We start from the raw sequence: 16,752 nt of genomic DNA, 5'->3' as shown, positions 1-16,752 counted from the left end.
AAAGATTTTTGTGTATTTTTAAAGAATACTTCCAGATTTATTTATTTCTTTTCTTCTCTTTAAAGTAAATCTCTGTTAAGAGTACATGATTGTATGTTGTACAAAGAAAAATAAAAATATTCTAGTATGAAGAGAGCTCCACAAGACTTAATTCAAAAGAAAACAGCAGTGTTTTGGCTGCAGTATCCCTTTTGCAGTACATCTGCTTGTCAGTTGGCACCTTTTTGGGGGAGGGAATTAAGGAATTTCTTTGGGGAAAATAATACCAGATACCATCAAGCACTGATTAGAATAATCAAGGGTCACCTGCTGAATGTCATACCCCTCTTGTAGGAACAGGGGTAGTATCTGTCAATCAGTTTTATGGACACACTGGGAACAGACATAGTGCTATGTGAAAGCCGACCCAAACCCTCTAGACTTGTTAGCTCTTGTGGTTTATGTTCCTCATCCTTCTTTCTGATCCCACCTATAGGATGTTCAATCTCCCCTCCCTACAAACAAGGTATGTTGAACAAACCAGGCTCTGCATTTAATCTTCTGTCCTAGAGAAGGAGATTTCCCTTTCCAGAAAGTGCCCATATGACTTGTCCATGAACTATATCCCATAACAGCAGAAATCACTTCCCAGGAGGATAGGAAAGAATGGATGCTGTACTGCACCTTTGCTCCCAAGACAAGAAAACCTTGCTCATCTTTCATTTGGGGAGGAAAATACCCCAAACCAAACACTGGGGAGGAGGGGCTGGGGCAAACAATCCAGAGAACATCATCCTGCTCTGCAACCCAGTCTGAATAAGGGAATGTATCAATCACCAAAACAGGAGTGGAAAATTCCAGGCAGAAATCTGGTCTTCCAGCACACTCTTGAAGAGCCAGACTAAGCTCTCTCTGATCCAGTGCTAATTTTCCAACAACCATGGAAGCCTCCTGGAAAACTTTTAGAAAGCTAAGGTCATAACAACTGCTTCTGCTCCTGGAGTGTGCAGAGCCAGGGGCCTGATGAGGGCGAGAACAAAGGTCCTTTCATGTAAGGGGAAAAGGGCCTTAAACACCAAGTCTGGCCAAGGCCCACTTCTCGTTCTGGTGGGATCAGATGAGAGATGCCACATCAGCATGAGGCAGAGTTCCAGCTGGGGGGCTTACCAGAGAAAGTCTAGATGTTTATCACCAAAGGAACCGTGTGGCTGAAGGCAAGGAGGGGAGGTCCCACCCTGGTGGGAATGGAAGGGCTGGGCTCATACTGACAACGCACCCGTACCCGTGCCATGGGACAGGGCCTGGTGAGTCCTGAGGAAGAGGAAGCTCCTGCCAGCCTGGAAGAGAACACTTTGGCTTGTGTTGGCAGTGAAATGCTCTGCTGGTGAAAAATGGTACTTTGTGCAAGTGGCTGCTACACAAAGAGAAACTCCTCCCTGCCCTGTGAGGGCTAAGGGCTTCAACTGTCCCATCAGGCCCAACACCATCTCTGCTCAACCTCTGTTCATCTTTACCTGAACTCATCCCTTGCACATGCCTAACAGGAAGAACAAGAACAGGTTTTCTCTTATGTGAGCAGACAAGGGACAGATCTGATTTCTTGCCAGTAGCTAAAGAGGAACCGTTTGGTTGGAAGGAGCAGGAGCCTGATCTTTCTGCTGACCAAAGACAGATTCTCAGCACTCCATGATGCACAGGGTGATGCAAACCATAACAGTTCTGACAACTTGCTGTGGTTTACATGTTTGGATGGTTTTGCTCTTCAGTTTGGGGGCATTAAATAGTTTAAAAGCTGGGAAGAGGGGTGCAAAAATGGCTGCCTACACTCTCCACTAGCAGTTGTATTTATGGTGTCTGTGACACTGGGGACAGCTTGAACCACCCTATGCCAAGCAGCAAGTGCCTGTCCTGGGACCAACTTCAGAGCAAGGGCACTTAGGCTGTCCAGTGCTGGCTCTGCTGGTAGCCTGAGAGTTTCCATCCTGTTCCCAGCCTGGAAGGAATATCAACAACAAAACCCATCAGAACAGGCCTGAGCAATCACTGGAAGCTGTTTCAGCCCTGGTGTTTTGCACATCTGTTTCAGTGAGAACACATTGGCACGAATCAGTTAAAAAACAAAACAAACCAAAACAACCTGACCCCACCCCCCAATAAAACCCCAAATCCCACCCCAAGCCCTCAGCAAGACATACTTTCAGGTACTAAAACTTACTGGCCCTATAATCAGCAGTACCTGTGGCTAACTCAAATGGCAGCCCTTATTCATTCAGTAGTGAATCAGGGGCAGATCAGCCCCACATCTTTGAAACACTTCTGGGTTTGCATTTCTTTTTTTTTCTTTTTGATCCAGAGAAGAGTTACAAAAAGTGCTGCAGGTCCAAGTATTTTTATCACTTTACAAAGGAGACAATGATCAAGCCAACAACATCAAGAAAAAAATTAAACTTGTCTTTCTCCTCTCCCAGTCTGATCTTGCATTTTCACAAGGAGACCCCTAATGGGAGAGGGGAAAGAGAAAATTTGCCCATCTCAAGTGCCTGGCTATTTAGTGCATGGAAAATTCTTGTTCCACATGTGGTGACATGAGCAGTTCCCATGCAATCGTTGGCTACAGATAGTTCCAGCCACCAGTCATCCTAACACCTTCATAAGTAGCTCTTGGCAGTTGGAGTGCCCAGCAGGGAGTGCAGAGTCCAGTCCAGTGAAGTCAAGATGCACTTGCACACAGGCACAGCCTCCCCCTTCAGCCCTGAATTTGGTTCAGGAGCAGTGGCAGGCAGGGTGTACTACATGCACAGGGCTAGAACTGTCACTACCCAATTAAAATAGAACAAAAAAAAAAAAAAGGCAGATTAAAAAATTAAAATGTGCTTTTGATACACGGAATGAAGTCAAATAAATACAATGATTTTTTTTTTTTTTAAATGTCTAAATACATTTTTATATCCTACACCCAAAGCTCTGTACATTTGGTTTGGTTTTTCTGTTCTGAAAAATGAATTTTCTGGTAGCAAGGAGAGGAGCAGAAATACAACAGACTCCCTCACTGACAAGATAGTGCAGATGCCCCACAGGAAAAGCACCCCATGCCCACTTTGCTGCAGTTACAGTTCATGTCTGGATGGTTCAAAACCTCTCATCTCAGAGTCCACAGGGAAGACAGCAGGTGCTGTGTCCTGATACTCTTCATCCAGTCTTCAGCCACTTCTGAAAACATGACTAGCTTTTGTCTGAAGGAGGAAAAAAAACCAAGAAGAACAAAAAAAACAAGAGTGGTGAGGGACAGGAGGGGCAATGAGAGAAGAATTCCTAACGTTTCTGAACTGCTGTAATAGCAGAGGAAGTGTTATGTGAGAGACAGCACATCCATTTCAACTTAAGATCTTTTTCAGTGATTCCAGCAGTTACATCTCTGAGATGCCTAAGGCCAATTTAAAGGACTCATGGCAACCACTTTACACAGCATCAGAGACACCCCAGAGAAAGAAATGACAGATTGTGACCATTTTACATGTTTAAAAAAACCTTCCTTTGGGATTTTCCATCAATCAAGCCTTCTTTGAAAGAGAAGCTGTAGGACCTGAGATGCAGGTCTTTGGCAGGCAGGGATGAGACAGCCTGCAAAGAAGCTTTTCAGAGGAAGGAACAAGCTCCTCTGCACATGGAAGTATCAGTGGATTCAACTGACCTGACGTGGTCTCAGCCCTGTGAGAGCTGCTCAAGTAGGTGAGACCTTTTCTTTGGTGGGAATGAGAAACATTAATAATTGTCTTTGTGCTTTTCATTTAGTGTCTGAAGCTGACATGGGCTGTGGTAGCAATTACAGGCTGGTTGTGTACCTGAGTGCTCTCCTGTGGAGGCTGATCCAGCCAGCCCTTGGCGTCGCAGCACGGTGTAGTCTTCCTCAACCTCCTAAAAAACAAGAACAACCCCACAACTCAAGTACCTCTTTTTCTGTTTTCCAAGTGAACAAAGAGGGCTTCAAACAGGCTAAGATGAATTTCACTGCATGGGAGTGGACTGGAATCACCCACATGGCACAGCAAGGGATCTCAGCCCCTTTATCAGGAGCTTTATCAGGCAATATTCCATGTTTATTTTCCAGTTAAATTAAAGGCTGGGTACATGTTAGGATGTCTCAGCCATCCCAATGGTGTGCTACAAACTTTCTACAGTAATGGCTATTATGCACAGAGCATTCCCACTACATACAAAACAGCATTTTGAACATAGTGGGGTAAGTCTTTTTATGGCAGGAACTCCTAATCCTTAGGTCAGCAGCCCCTTCCAAACTCCACTGTTGCAGTTTTGTCCTGTCCCTCAGGAATCTCTCCAAATTCCAATCAAAACAATACACATCCTGGCCAGCTCTAGCAGAACTACTTGCCTCTCATGAACTGCAAGCAAAACAACACCAAGTTTTCTGTTTCAAAAGCTTCCAGAAATAAGAGCCAAAGACAAGAACCAGGCATGGCCCTTCTCAGCCCTCAAAGTTATGTGCAAGCTCTTTTCTAAAGCAAAACCTAAAGAATATGAAAGGAGGTGTCAGGAGGATGGGGCCAGACTCTTCCCAGTGGTGCCCAGTGACAGGACAAGGGGCAATGGGCACAAACTGGTTTGGCCTGAATATAAGAAAATCCTTCTGGACTCTGAGGGTACCAGAGCCCTGGGACAGGCTGCCCAGGGAGCTTGTGGAGTCTCCATCCCTGGGGACATCCTCAACCTGGACATGTTCCTGTGGGATCTGCTCTAGGGGATCCTGCTCTGGCAAGGGGGGTTGGACTAGGTGATCTCCAGAGGTCCCTTCCAACCCTGATGACTCTATGAAACCCCTGAGCCTGCCAATAGAAACCCATCATACCTTTAGCTTTTCAAGGTCATCCTCTATCTTCTGAATATACCGCATCATCTGCAGCCGTGACTCCAGAGAGAAGGGAGGGCTTGCTGCAAAGGAGCAGGACTCTTCCACTGCCCCCCAGCGTGAGGCCATCATCTCCTCAGCAAATGGGGAGCTTCCTCCATCTGACTGGGTGTCCCGTGGGGAAAGGGGCTGCTGCTGGGCAGAGTCCAAAGAGGTGCGGCCACCCGCCGTGCACTGGAGAACTAGAGATGATACCTCCTCATCTGTGGAGCTCTCCTGCACTGTTCCGTATCCATCAAGGATCAAATAATTTCCTGTTAAGAGAACAGCTTTTTACTAACACCTCCAGCTCAATAATCACCAGGAACCAGTGAACTGGAGACAGTTTAAGCAGACTTTAAGAAAGATAAGTGGTGAGAGGCCCATCCCCCGAGACATTTTAAAATGGATAAGGAAAAGCATTTATGAACACTACACAGGACAGTGATTATAGCAGACCAGGGTAGTTTGGTGCTGAATTTAGATTCAGAGATCATGGCTGGGTTTTAGACTGCAATTGGAGAATGACATGATTAGATGAGGTAATGACCTACCTTCCTGTTTCTCAAAAATCTCTTATAATGTCTGAAAAACCTGCACCTTTACTACTGGCACCCAACAGATCAGACTGCTAGAGTTCCAGTTCCTCCAGTAACTAACTAGAGCACAGAGGATGCTTTTAGATGGGTTAACTTTCGGCTCTGAGCACCCTGGTCTAGTGGGAGGTGTCCCTGCCCATGCAGGGGGGTTGGATCTAGATGATCTTTCAGGTCCCATCCAACCCAAACCATTCCATGATTCTATGATCTATTAGAAGATGAAGCCATTATAGCTAAAAATGCTTTCACAGCCTGCACCTTGAAATAGGATTACATTAAATAATTTCTCTACAGAATTACAGCAAATCTACCATGTGGAGTCAGAACTGACTAAAACCAGGTCAATCCAATTCTTATGTCCCTGTGCAGTTAAGAAAATAAACAGTATAAGAGGTGACAAATAAATTAAGGGCTTTGAGTTGTTGGCTCAGTTTTAGTAATTTAAAATGTCTCAGTAATTCAGGGAAATAAAAATGATTTTCAATATGTAGTAGGAAGGCAGCATTCAGACAGCTACAAATTGGCTTATTCACAATGATAGAATCCCATTTTTCAATAAAAGCATATTTATGGCTAAGAGATTTCAACACTAACAGTCATACAGGATCTACTTTCCAGTAGCTACTTACAGTCCAACATACACGAGATAAACACCAACTTGTGTGCTAAGGTTGGTGCACTGATCACTTCAGCTGATCAAAATCATGGGACTTTTCAAACACCAAGTGTGCAAAGTCCCATGTAAGTGCTCAGAGCTGCTGTCTCAGGGCTAGCTTTCTGCCAAAAAACTCTACCACCTTCTTGAAGGCTGGAAGAGATACACTTTAAGCTGCTGCTAAGTGAGCAGCCAAATATAGCACATGTAGTAATAACAACAGAAATAACAAAAATAGCAGGCTTGTAAGAGCTGCAGACTGGGGGAAGGTCACAGGAGACTTTCACAGTGCAAAGCCAAACTGTAGGTCTCTCTTCTGAGGCTTTATCAGGAGAAGCCAACACAGTATCTCTAAAAGACCCCAGGTCACAGGGGCTGTGTGCACACAGACTAAGGAAGTGCTTTGCCTTCAGGGGAAATGTTTTCCCTCCAGATCCCAACAGTCAGCAGAGAGAGAAAGTGGTCCAGTGGCAACAGCCACCAAGGGCCTGCACTGTACCCCTGTGTCTGCAATTCCAGTCCGCCACAAGGTATTCACCCAGCACTACTTCAGCTTTTCCTTGCATAAAACAGTAGTCATGAGGTACATGTTTGTACAGCCCTTCCCAGAGCTAAAATGGCTCTCAAGGACTGAGAGTTAACTTCAAAATCTCTGTATCATGTAATTAAGAGAGAAAACATACTCCTTAGGATCTTTTATTTAAAACTGATCTTGAGTCTCTAAGGGTGGATGTGGAAAGACTTGTGCAATGAGGAAATGAACACTCCAGGCCCAATCTGGAGCACTGTGTCCAATTCTGGAGTCCCCAACACAAGGAGAACTTGGAGCTTCTGGAGAGACTCCAGAGGAGGCCACAGAGATGATCCAAGGGCCGGAGCAGCTCTGCTCTGGAGCCAGGCGGGGAGAGTTGGGGTGTTCAGCCTGGAGAACAGAAGGCTCCAGGGAGACCTTAGAGCACCTTCCAGTGCCTGAAGGGGCTCCAGGAAAGCTGGGGAGGGGCCTGGGACAAGGGCAGGGAGGGAGAGGACAAGGGGGAAGGGATGAAAACTGGAAGAGGGGAGATTGAGGTGAGACATGAGGAGGAAATTCTGTGCTGTGAGGGTGGTGAGAGCCTGGCCCAGGTTGCCCAGGGAAGCTGTGGCTGCCCCATCCCTGGCAGTGTTGAAGGGCAGGGTGGATGGGGCTTGGAGCAACCTGGTCTGGTGGGAGGGGTCCCTGCCCATGCAGGGGGTTGGATCTAGATGATCTTTCAGGGCCCTTCCAACCCAAACATTCTATGATTCTGTGAAACACACTCACCTGAGATCCGTATTTGCACATCCTCTTCCTCCTTCCTTTCCATGAGTTCACCTTCAGATGGATTTTCATCAATGTGAGCTTCTCGGGCATCAAAAAAATGCTCCCCACTGTCATCAGCACCCACCCCCCCTTCCAGCTCTGGGGCTGAGATCTCCAGATTCATCTGGTCTATTGCTAAGTTGCTACTCGACCCGGGGTCTCTCCCGACCAGCTGCATGGCATCTCCTGGCGCTGGTGACTCAGCTGAAGTCCGGAGGCCATAACCAGCTGTGGATTCCTGAGTCCCTGTTCTGGGAAGTGTTCTGTCTGCTCCAGGCTGGTGAAATTTGTTCCTGTCAGAGTGCTGCAGCCCAGGCTCACTTTCACTCTCTGTTTGGGCTTCTTGAGAAATGGTCCTGAACCTGGGAAAGCGTTGCCAGTCTTCAAGGGTCCCCTTCTCAGCAAAGCCAAGCTGCTGCACCAGCAGCTGTTTCAGCAAGCCCACTGCAAGTGGAGAGAACATCCATCAGGCTTCACAGACCATAACCTCCCTAATGGTGATTAAGCTAGACATAAAGGCCACCCTTTCAAAAAGGTGTTCCTCAGAGCTGCCAGCCCTCTCATTACTCTTGGTAGGAAAAACTGGGATGAAGATAAAATACATAAGGTCTGAAGCCTTAACTCCAACATTGTACTTTACAAGCAAGACCAAACATGTCAGTACAAGTTCCATCTTGCTCAGGGAAAACCAGGTATCATCTACTAAAATTATCCAGCAAGTGAGCTGGAGTACAGGTGAGTGCCCAATACCCATGCCCCCAGACAAACTAAAACCTATGGCCGTAATAGGTGATTCCCACCTGAGAAACTTGAGAATATTCTTGAGAATATTCCACTCAACTTGAAATGCCAGATCAAAAAAAAATTGAAGACATTTTCCCTAAAATTTCATGCAAATTTATGCTTGCTTGAACTTCAACCCACATTCCTTTGGGTTCTCAAATCATCCCAACCAACTACTTCATAATAAGGACACATTGTTCAAAACAAAGATATGATGCTGCCAAAAGGACAAGAACACTGTTCCTGCTCATTATATGATGCTCACTCAAGAAAAGCTGTGAGTTCAGACAGTACAAGAGTCCCTCATCCAAGTGGAAGGATCTTGTAAAAATGTGAGTGACCCACTGCTGCTCTTTATGGGATTTTCTTTAATTCTGAATAGTCCTGAGATACTAGGTCACCAGTACTACCTTTCCATAACTCACAGACTAAGGTTATCTTATCACTGGTCTCTGACAACAAGCACCAAGACCCAGACTTTGTCAAGCTTCCACATATGCCATCTCAACTGCAGATATGCAAAATCATATTCTGCAACCTCTCCTGTTTTACTCCAGTGCTATGAAAATCATCTCACAGGCCAAGTGCATGGTCTTCTAAAACACTGCTGACTAGCTATGGCGCTGCACAAAGGGCTGCAATATCATTTTGGCATCAAAGAACTTCATGGGCAGTGAGTAACAGCTCATTGTGACCTTTGTTTTATACATGGGACAAACAATGAGGTCCCTAAAGCCAATGAAAGGGCCAGTATATCAATTCAGAACTTGGAATTCCTTGCTGTCAGGTCCACTTTGTTTTGCTGTGCTATGATCTACAGCTGTGAGAAAATGAATAAGTAATATAAATGTGCTTTAAGATGTTATTTTAGCTCATTGATTTAGATGGTTGACATAACAATTCCCATCTCTCCACCACATCCCACCAGACTCTGCCCACAGATACTCACAGTTCCTCAGTGCATCCAGTGCCCACTGCCCTTCTGATTCAGAAGGTAAACTGGAGGATGGGTGCTCGTAGCATGCAGAAGAATCTTTCAGAGTCAGCTCTGCCTGCTGCACTTTGTCAAACTGTCTTTCTGCCACAAGAAGACTTTCTACCTTGGACTTTTCAGACATGATGGGTGAAGAAGACTGAGCATTCAGTAATAAGGGAGATTCAAGTCCCAGATCTTTATCTAGTGAACAGAAACAGGCATTCAGGTTAAACAAGTTTGTCAAATATGATGATTAAGTGAAGAAACCTCTACACACAGAAATCTCTGAAAACAGCAGAAAGTACAATTCCTGAGGACAGGCTTGGTAAAAGGCCAATTCTTCTCAGGAGGAAAAAGAAGCTTTCCCAGGAATTTATAAAACAGATGGAAATAGTAAGAGGTACATTTCTAGGAGTTTCAGCCTCACTCCTCACTTCTCTACATGACTTGTAAAGAAAGAATTCCTTTCCAGAAAAATGTCAAAGCTACCAGAAGATTCTCAGTCTAGAAGGAATGTGGCTTGGCACGTCTGCACTTGAGGTAGCTCATCTACTGATCCCATTTCTCCAGACCACAGTTTTACCTGGACTTTGTAGACTACTGGCAGGAATGTCATGCTGCTCCTTGAGCTTCTGGTGCTCCTCTTCTTCACGCTCCTCTCTAGTCACATGTATCTGGATCCCTGCAGGAGAATCAGTGCTGGCAATCTCTGAGCAGAAGAAGAGGTACTGAAAAAAGATAAAACAGCCCTTCCTCCAGCTACTTTTACTTACTCTCCAGGTCCTGACTGTGGTGGCAGTGGAATCACTCTTCTAGTACTCTCCATTTTTACAGTCCCTGCCATCTGAGCTATAAGGTCCTGCCACCTGCAGTAGAAACATCAAATAAGAACATGCAAGGCATGAAGCACAATGAATATTTCTTTATTTAACACCTTTTCAACCCAGCTGATATTATTATTGCTTTTCTTATCAAGAGAAATATCTCATTGCTTTTAATTCTGCTATAGTCAATGCAGCACCTTGCAGCCACAAGTGAAGCACCACAGCATAACATTCAGCTCACCAGGATATTCTTCAGCAAAAGGAAATTAATGCCAGGACCTTGGCCAACTGGTTCTGCATGAGGATGCAGCATTATTCAAGGTAGGTATGTGGCAGTCAGTCATGTAAAACCAGAATTGCAAGGGTAAAGAAAAGCACTTTTGGGGTCAGGAAAGGGGTTGGAGTGAGCCAGACAACAAACAACAGAAGCACTGAGTGTGTGTTTGGGGTTTTTTTCTAATGTAATATATATATGTGTGTGTGTGTGTGTGTGTGTGTATACACACATACATGCACACCCTCCCCTCTGCTTTTTAGATCCTGAAAGAGAGTATCCCTGGATATTTCCTACATAGTCCAACAGAGCTGTATTTTCAGCTCAGCATAGAGAAGCAGCTCAGGTAATTCACGGCCACCCGCACAGTTCCCACCATCAAGCAGATGTAAAAGATCTCTCAGGTTCAAACATCAAGCAGCAGATGGAGCTGAACCTGTTACTTACACATTCTTTTCTGAGACAGTCTGTGCCACCAGTTCATAAATGTGAGCACCATTCTCTGACATGGAGATGACGAAGAAAGCTTTGTTATCTGCAGCAACACAGGGAGGGAAGAGCTTAACTAAAGGCCTTGTCCCACACAGCTTTTCTGAACATTCCTACAACTGGGCATGACTCCAACCAGCAACAATGGAAGAAGAGTTCAGGAGATGAACCCTATAATATATAAAACATCTTTCCCTTCCCAGGAAATCTGCCTATTAGTCCTGAAAGAGGAGCCATTACCACCCAAGCAATTTTGAAACAAATGTATCTCTCCTTTTCTCCTTTCTAATAATTGCTAGAGTACCTTTCAACTAATACAATCAGAGTACTTTAATTTAGAAGCCTATTTAAAACTCAAGCAATGCCTATTACTGATGCAAAGAAGTTTAACAGCTCATACACACAAAGCAGGATGTTGGACAACCAAGAATTAAGCCTACGCATTTTTCCTGTGTTCTGCTCTGGCACTCTAGACAAAACCATCTCTCCTCAACTGAGCTAATCTTCATTTTTGGCTTCCTCTCTTGCTTTCCCAAGTGGTGACACTGACCTGTTGCCACCTGTCGAACCAGAACAGTGTTCAGTTTGATGATGGGACTGAAGGTGTGTTTACTATCAGCTGTGGATGCCAAGATTTTACTGTGACACTTCAGGATGAGTTTATCATCTTGTTTCTGCAACAGCACCAGAATGTCCTCCAGAAGCAGAGTGTAGAGATCTGCACCAAACAACTCAGAATGAGTTAAAGATTCATAGTTTTCTCTCACACCCCTGCAGAAAGTAAAAAAGCTGCATTTTTGATTACTCATGCAGAGGCAGTAATCAGTGCTATGCAATCCTAGGCAAAGCTTGCAAATCTTCCTCATCAGAACCACAGCAGCAAGATACAGATGGAACTGGTTCATCTCATGACTGACTGCTGTGTCCCTGCATGGCCTTAATGATGCTCCACCACACCTCAGAATTGACAAGAATGATTTAATCAGCTCTGAGAAACACACAGGCATTATTATAGGTGGCAGCCGGAATCATCATTGGAAGCTGCAGAAATGCTTTCCCTTCCTCAACAAACACACACAAACTTCAGCTCAGCTGGTGGAACGAGACTCACCGATCGTTTTGTCACGATTGACCTTCCAAATCAGAGGACCTTCATGGAGCATTTTTCTCTTTGTTAGATCCAAATTCTGTCACCAGGGGAGAGAAGAAAAAAGAGGAGCACTATGAAATCCCTGTAGAAGCAGAGGTAAAGCATGGGAATGTCAGGGGGAAAGCTCCAACAGGCACTGCAGTTTGGAGATGAGCAGCAAAAGCCAGTCTGGAAAAAGAAATGTGGAGCAGGAGTAGGGAATGATTGTAAAACAGGACCTTGTGAGAGGTGTTTGTTATCACTCTCCCTCATACAGAGAGAATTTTCCTACCAAGTCAAGCTACTAAGGAATGAGGATGTCCTCTGACTCCTAGGGGGAATTTTTCCAATTATCCCACACAAAGCTTGCAGTTCAAGGACTACAAGTGGTTAATGCCTCAGCACTCAATCTGCAAGCCAAGTGTGCCTACAAGAGACACACTGCTACACAAATCATCCCAGTGATCTGATGGACTTTAGAATGTCAATGGATTCCTCAGTCATTTCACTGCTTGTGACATTAAGATCTGCAGGCAAGAAGAAGTGACAATTTTCACAAGTCATTCCTTCCAAGTTGCAGAGTCTACAATCAATGACAGAAAGATTTTGTAACTGCCAGGAAGTTCTTCATTTCCTCACTAAATGCTTGCAAGTTTCCTTGTGGAAGGCTCCAGCACACAGCTTTATAGAGGGGTCTGCATATAAAAATGTCTTTGGGTACATGCTGACTTTGGAGAAGGCAAGGCAGTGATAAATAAACACCAGAGAACATACATGACACAAATGGTGGCAAAAATTAAGAACTAAGTGCCCTGTAATTAAGAATTAGAATTTCACAACTAAGTGCTACACCTCATGGCTCTCTGAGGCCTGTTCCAGTTCCAACAGCACAGCTAAGACATGGATGTGATCATGAAGGATACTTATCCATGATGAGGCCTATCATCCAGCAGCTCTTTCTTGTATGAGACAGAAGCACAGTAGCTTGCAGACAAAGATTTGTTTCACAGCACTGACAAGCTTCATGTGCAGAGCCAAGTTCTTTCATCCATGGAGATCCTCAGGAAAGCAGCAAAAATCAAATTTCTGAGCCTAATGGTTTTAATTTGTCTATAATATTTGTGTATATATAATGTTGTGTACTATTTGACTGTACATCAGAAGACTGTAGCAGAAAAAGCCACCAGCTGAACAGGGCTGCAATCATGATTTACATAAAGATGGCTTTGCTGAACTCACCCTGAATTCCTCCATCATGGGATCCTCAGACTTCAAGTAGGAGAGGTCGAGACGACGCTGATAATCTTCCAAGTGCTGCAGGGAAGGCAGTGAAGGTGGTCACCTCCATTAGCAAAACTCACTAGCCTCAGAGAGCAGGCAGTCAGGAATATTTTCAGACATCCCCAAATGCCTTCCCAAATTCCTTTTCTTACAGGCAAAACGTCTCTAAGTACAATATAAAGTCACTAGTAGAGACACTCCAGGTGTGTTAAACACCTTGCTGCCCTTCAACTCTCTTCTCCAACTTTGGTGTTGTCCAGCCTGGAGAAGAGAAGGCTTAGAGCACCTTCCAGTGCCTGAAGGGGCTCCAGGAAAGCTGGGGAGGGACTTGGGACAAGGGCAGGGAGGGAGAGGACAAGGGGGAAGGGATGAAAACTGGAAGAGGGAGATGGAGGTGAGACATGAGGAGGGAATTGTGGAGTGTGAGGGTGGTGAGAGCCTGGCCCAGGTTGCCCAGGGAAGCTGTGGCTGCCCCATCCCTGGCAGTGTTGAAGGGCAGGTTGGATGGGGCTTGGAGCAGCCTGGGCTTGTGGGAGGTGTCCCTGCCCATGCAAGGGTTTGGATCTAAATGATCTTGAAGGTCTCTTGAACCCAAATTATTCCATGACTCATGATTCTATGATGCTACCTGCTTGTTCTCAGACTCTTTGACAGCCTGGTTCACATGGTTAAGGATCTGACGACAATGATCTGCTGCTTGCTTCACCTTCTCTTTCTCTTCAGGCAGTTCTGCAACAGAAAAAGGAAATGTAATGATGCTTTCCAAGAAAAGCTGAAAAAGTCAGAAATCTAGTGCAGTTTGCTGACCTCAAGTTTGAGGAAAAGAACTTGAATTCGCAGAACAGCCTATCAACAAAAGCACTGCATTTCAAAGGGGAAATTATGAAAATCCAATTGGGACAGGAAATAATCCTCTGCCCCGCACAAGACACCAGCCTCTCATGGTCACTGTGCACAGCACAGCCCTTCCTCCTCTCCCTTTCTTGAGGGGCTTGTGAAAATTCACTCCACAAGCATCAATCTGAGAAGTATTCTGAGAAATCAAGAGTTTCCTAAGACTCCATCATGGTACAAAAGGAGTCCTGGGATAGATACTGAAGACCACACACCTCCAGCTACCTGCAGACCCAAGATTTGGCAACTGACTATTACTGGCTCTTGCCTCTCTCCCAGTTCTTTTTCTTTATTTCTTTTGAATGAGAGAGAGAAACAAAGAAATACCATGCAAAATATTTTTATTATGAAGCGTTACATAGTTATTTTTCCCATCCAAACATCTTAGGGAAAGTCTCTCTAGCTACACTGATGCAGCCTGACCATAAATACCAGTCTCCTATCACAGCAAGAGCAAAGAAGAGTTGATTTTCCAGTCAATGCCACTTAAATCATACATGGTGGACCCCACCAATTCTCACTACTATTAAGAACTCAGATAGCTAAAAAAACAAGTCCATCAAGGATGATGGAGTATTATCTACTTATGATTAGAATCAATTGTAAATGCAGTATTTTTTTATGAGTAATGAAATTACACTGCAGCAGGTAAAACTAGTAAACCCAGAAAGGCATTTTGTGGTATTATTAATCATATTTTTGCCTGTTATGCTGGAAATATATTTCACACATTCTAGCTAGACTCCACCCTCTGCAAGAACAGGGAAAGGTTCTGAAGTGCTTTAGAGATTCAACACATGAGGAAGATCAAGATTCTGCTGCTGCTTCTTATGAAGGAAAGTATTTCACCCCAAGTTCAACCTCCTTCAAATTCTTAGTTGACCTTATCTTGATAACATCTAAGATTTTTATGAAGCTTGCTTGGTATCAGACTTTTGGGATGCAGGTCAGGTTGCACTCTGAGGACACATTGTTCCCCAATACTGGGAATTTTTAACCAATAGTACAGAGTATTGTTTAAAAAAAACAAACACCAAACAAACAAAAACCAAACAACAATCCACTCTGGGTCGATAACAAGAAAACCCTGACCTTAAAAAAAAAAAATCAATTTGTTCTGTATTACCTGCTTTTTGTTCTCTTCTGGAAGCAGCATGGTGATTTATAAGCCTTCACACTACATGATTTTTGCCTAGATTCTGTAATATTTTCCTTTTCCATTTCCTTGCTCACAAGTATGCCCCATGTCTACCCAAGCTTGCTTAAGCAATGGCACAACCTGATTGGTTTCTATTAGATTCTTCATTCTTCATATTTTTATGTTAGTAATGCACAATTAGGGATTTCTGTTACTGAAGATCTTATTCTTTTTCTCTCTCAAATGTATCTACATAGAAATTGAAATTCACTTAAATGGGTTTTCTCTTAATAGGTTGATTTAGCTATCTGAATGTCCTGAATTCCAAGAAAAAATATGTTTATCAGAGTATATTATTATTGAAAACCAATTTATTGAGACAAATAGAGTAGCATCTTCAGTGACTGAATTCTTTCTAGTTATTTCATTCCTCAGGATTGCTAAATATATCTAGAAAAGCACAGAAAGAACAGGCATGCTAATGAGTATTCAAAACAATAGCACAAATCCAACTTGCCTCTCAATAATTTCCTCAAGATTTGGTTGCTAAGAGCATTTAATAAGGGAGAGTTACACGATCCCTGTTCTTTTTCCTCTGAATATAATTCCAGCTACTGACATTATCAGAGACTGTCATACAAGCAGAAAGATAAGGGTGCAGAGACAATATTTTCTTCACTTCTGTTTGGTTGTTATAATCATTAAAATCCACTAGAAATGGATTAGTGTAAAATTAAGAAACAAACTAGGAAGTGGAGAGCAGACAGGGATTCCTCGTTTCCTTCTTCAAAAACGAAAGGCAAATCAAGTTGTTTTGCCAGTCACTTTCACTGCAGAGTCTGTTGGTTTATCTCCAGAATTTCAGCACTGCCCTCCCCTACATTTTCAAAACTACATTGAAATGCTGACATTGCACTCTGTGCACACTACAACCAATGCAGACTGTCCTTCACTTATTTCACATTGCATTTCCTTTTTTTTTTCCCCCTAAGAAGAAAAATTAGTGGAATTTAGAAACAAAGACTGGCTTGTTTTGTTTTTAGCCTGCCCTCCTGTGCAGGAGGCAAGCGTGGGGTGACCTGTAAAACTGAACTGTTCCTCAACACGTGCTTTGAAATGACATTTGCCTCAAAATCCTGCTGAGATGCATGCCCAGATCCTGGTGGAAAGGCTTTTACCTGTGTACTTAGCAATGTTATCCAGCAGCAGAGGGTACTTAGTCAACCTCTGCATCTCTTTAGGAATGATATCCTTCAGCTGCAGCCGGCGACACAGGGGATTGCTCTCAGCATCCTAAAATTAAACAGCACAATAACAACATTTGTCATTTTTATTAAGACTATAATTACCTGAACATGTAACATCTATTCATCACATAAAAGTCTATTACTTCACTTCCCAGTAATTAACTACAAGACAAGAAATGCCAAGATCTATCATTCAGACAACACATTCCCTCTCCATTTGCAATTACATCTAGGAAAGGCTC

General features: G+C 43.8%; 1 protein-coding gene across 1 annotated transcript in view; it reads right to left on the bottom strand.

Annotated features, from left to right (window-relative positions):
- Positions 1-2,898: 2,898 nt before the first annotated feature.
- Positions 2,899-16,752, bottom strand: part of ARHGEF12 (Rho guanine nucleotide exchange factor (GEF) 12) — a 43,497-nt gene continuing 29,643 nt past the window's right edge. The window contains exons 28-40 of the mRNA XM_009994607.1: positions 16,442-16,556; positions 13,860-13,960; positions 13,190-13,264; positions 11,933-12,008; positions 11,372-11,539; positions 10,780-10,867; positions 10,008-10,100; positions 9,818-9,894; positions 9,208-9,435; positions 7,437-7,919; positions 4,844-5,157; positions 3,822-3,894; positions 2,899-3,212 (exon numbers count right to left, since the gene is read on the bottom strand). Of these exons, the coding sequence (XP_009992909.1) occupies positions 3,202-3,212; positions 3,822-3,894; positions 4,844-5,157; positions 7,437-7,919; positions 9,208-9,435; positions 9,818-9,894; positions 10,008-10,100; positions 10,780-10,867; positions 11,372-11,539; positions 11,933-12,008; positions 13,190-13,264; positions 13,860-13,960; positions 16,442-16,556 (1,902 nt within the window). The 3' untranslated portion in view covers positions 2,899-3,201. The remainder of the gene's footprint in view (positions 3,213-3,821; positions 3,895-4,843; positions 5,158-7,436; positions 7,920-9,207; positions 9,436-9,817; positions 9,895-10,007; positions 10,101-10,779; positions 10,868-11,371; positions 11,540-11,932; positions 12,009-13,189; positions 13,265-13,859; positions 13,961-16,441; positions 16,557-16,752) is intronic.

The sequence above is a fragment of the Chaetura pelagica genome, unplaced genomic scaffold (genome assembly GCF_000747805.2).
Source record: "Chaetura pelagica isolate M959 unplaced genomic scaffold, ChaPel_1.0 scaffold583, whole genome shotgun sequence".
Lineage (NCBI taxonomy): Eukaryota > Metazoa > Chordata > Aves > Apodiformes > Apodidae > Chaetura > Chaetura pelagica.
The sequence above is the reverse complement of the archived record's forward strand: the minus strand, read 5'-3'. Positions and strand labels throughout refer to the sequence as shown.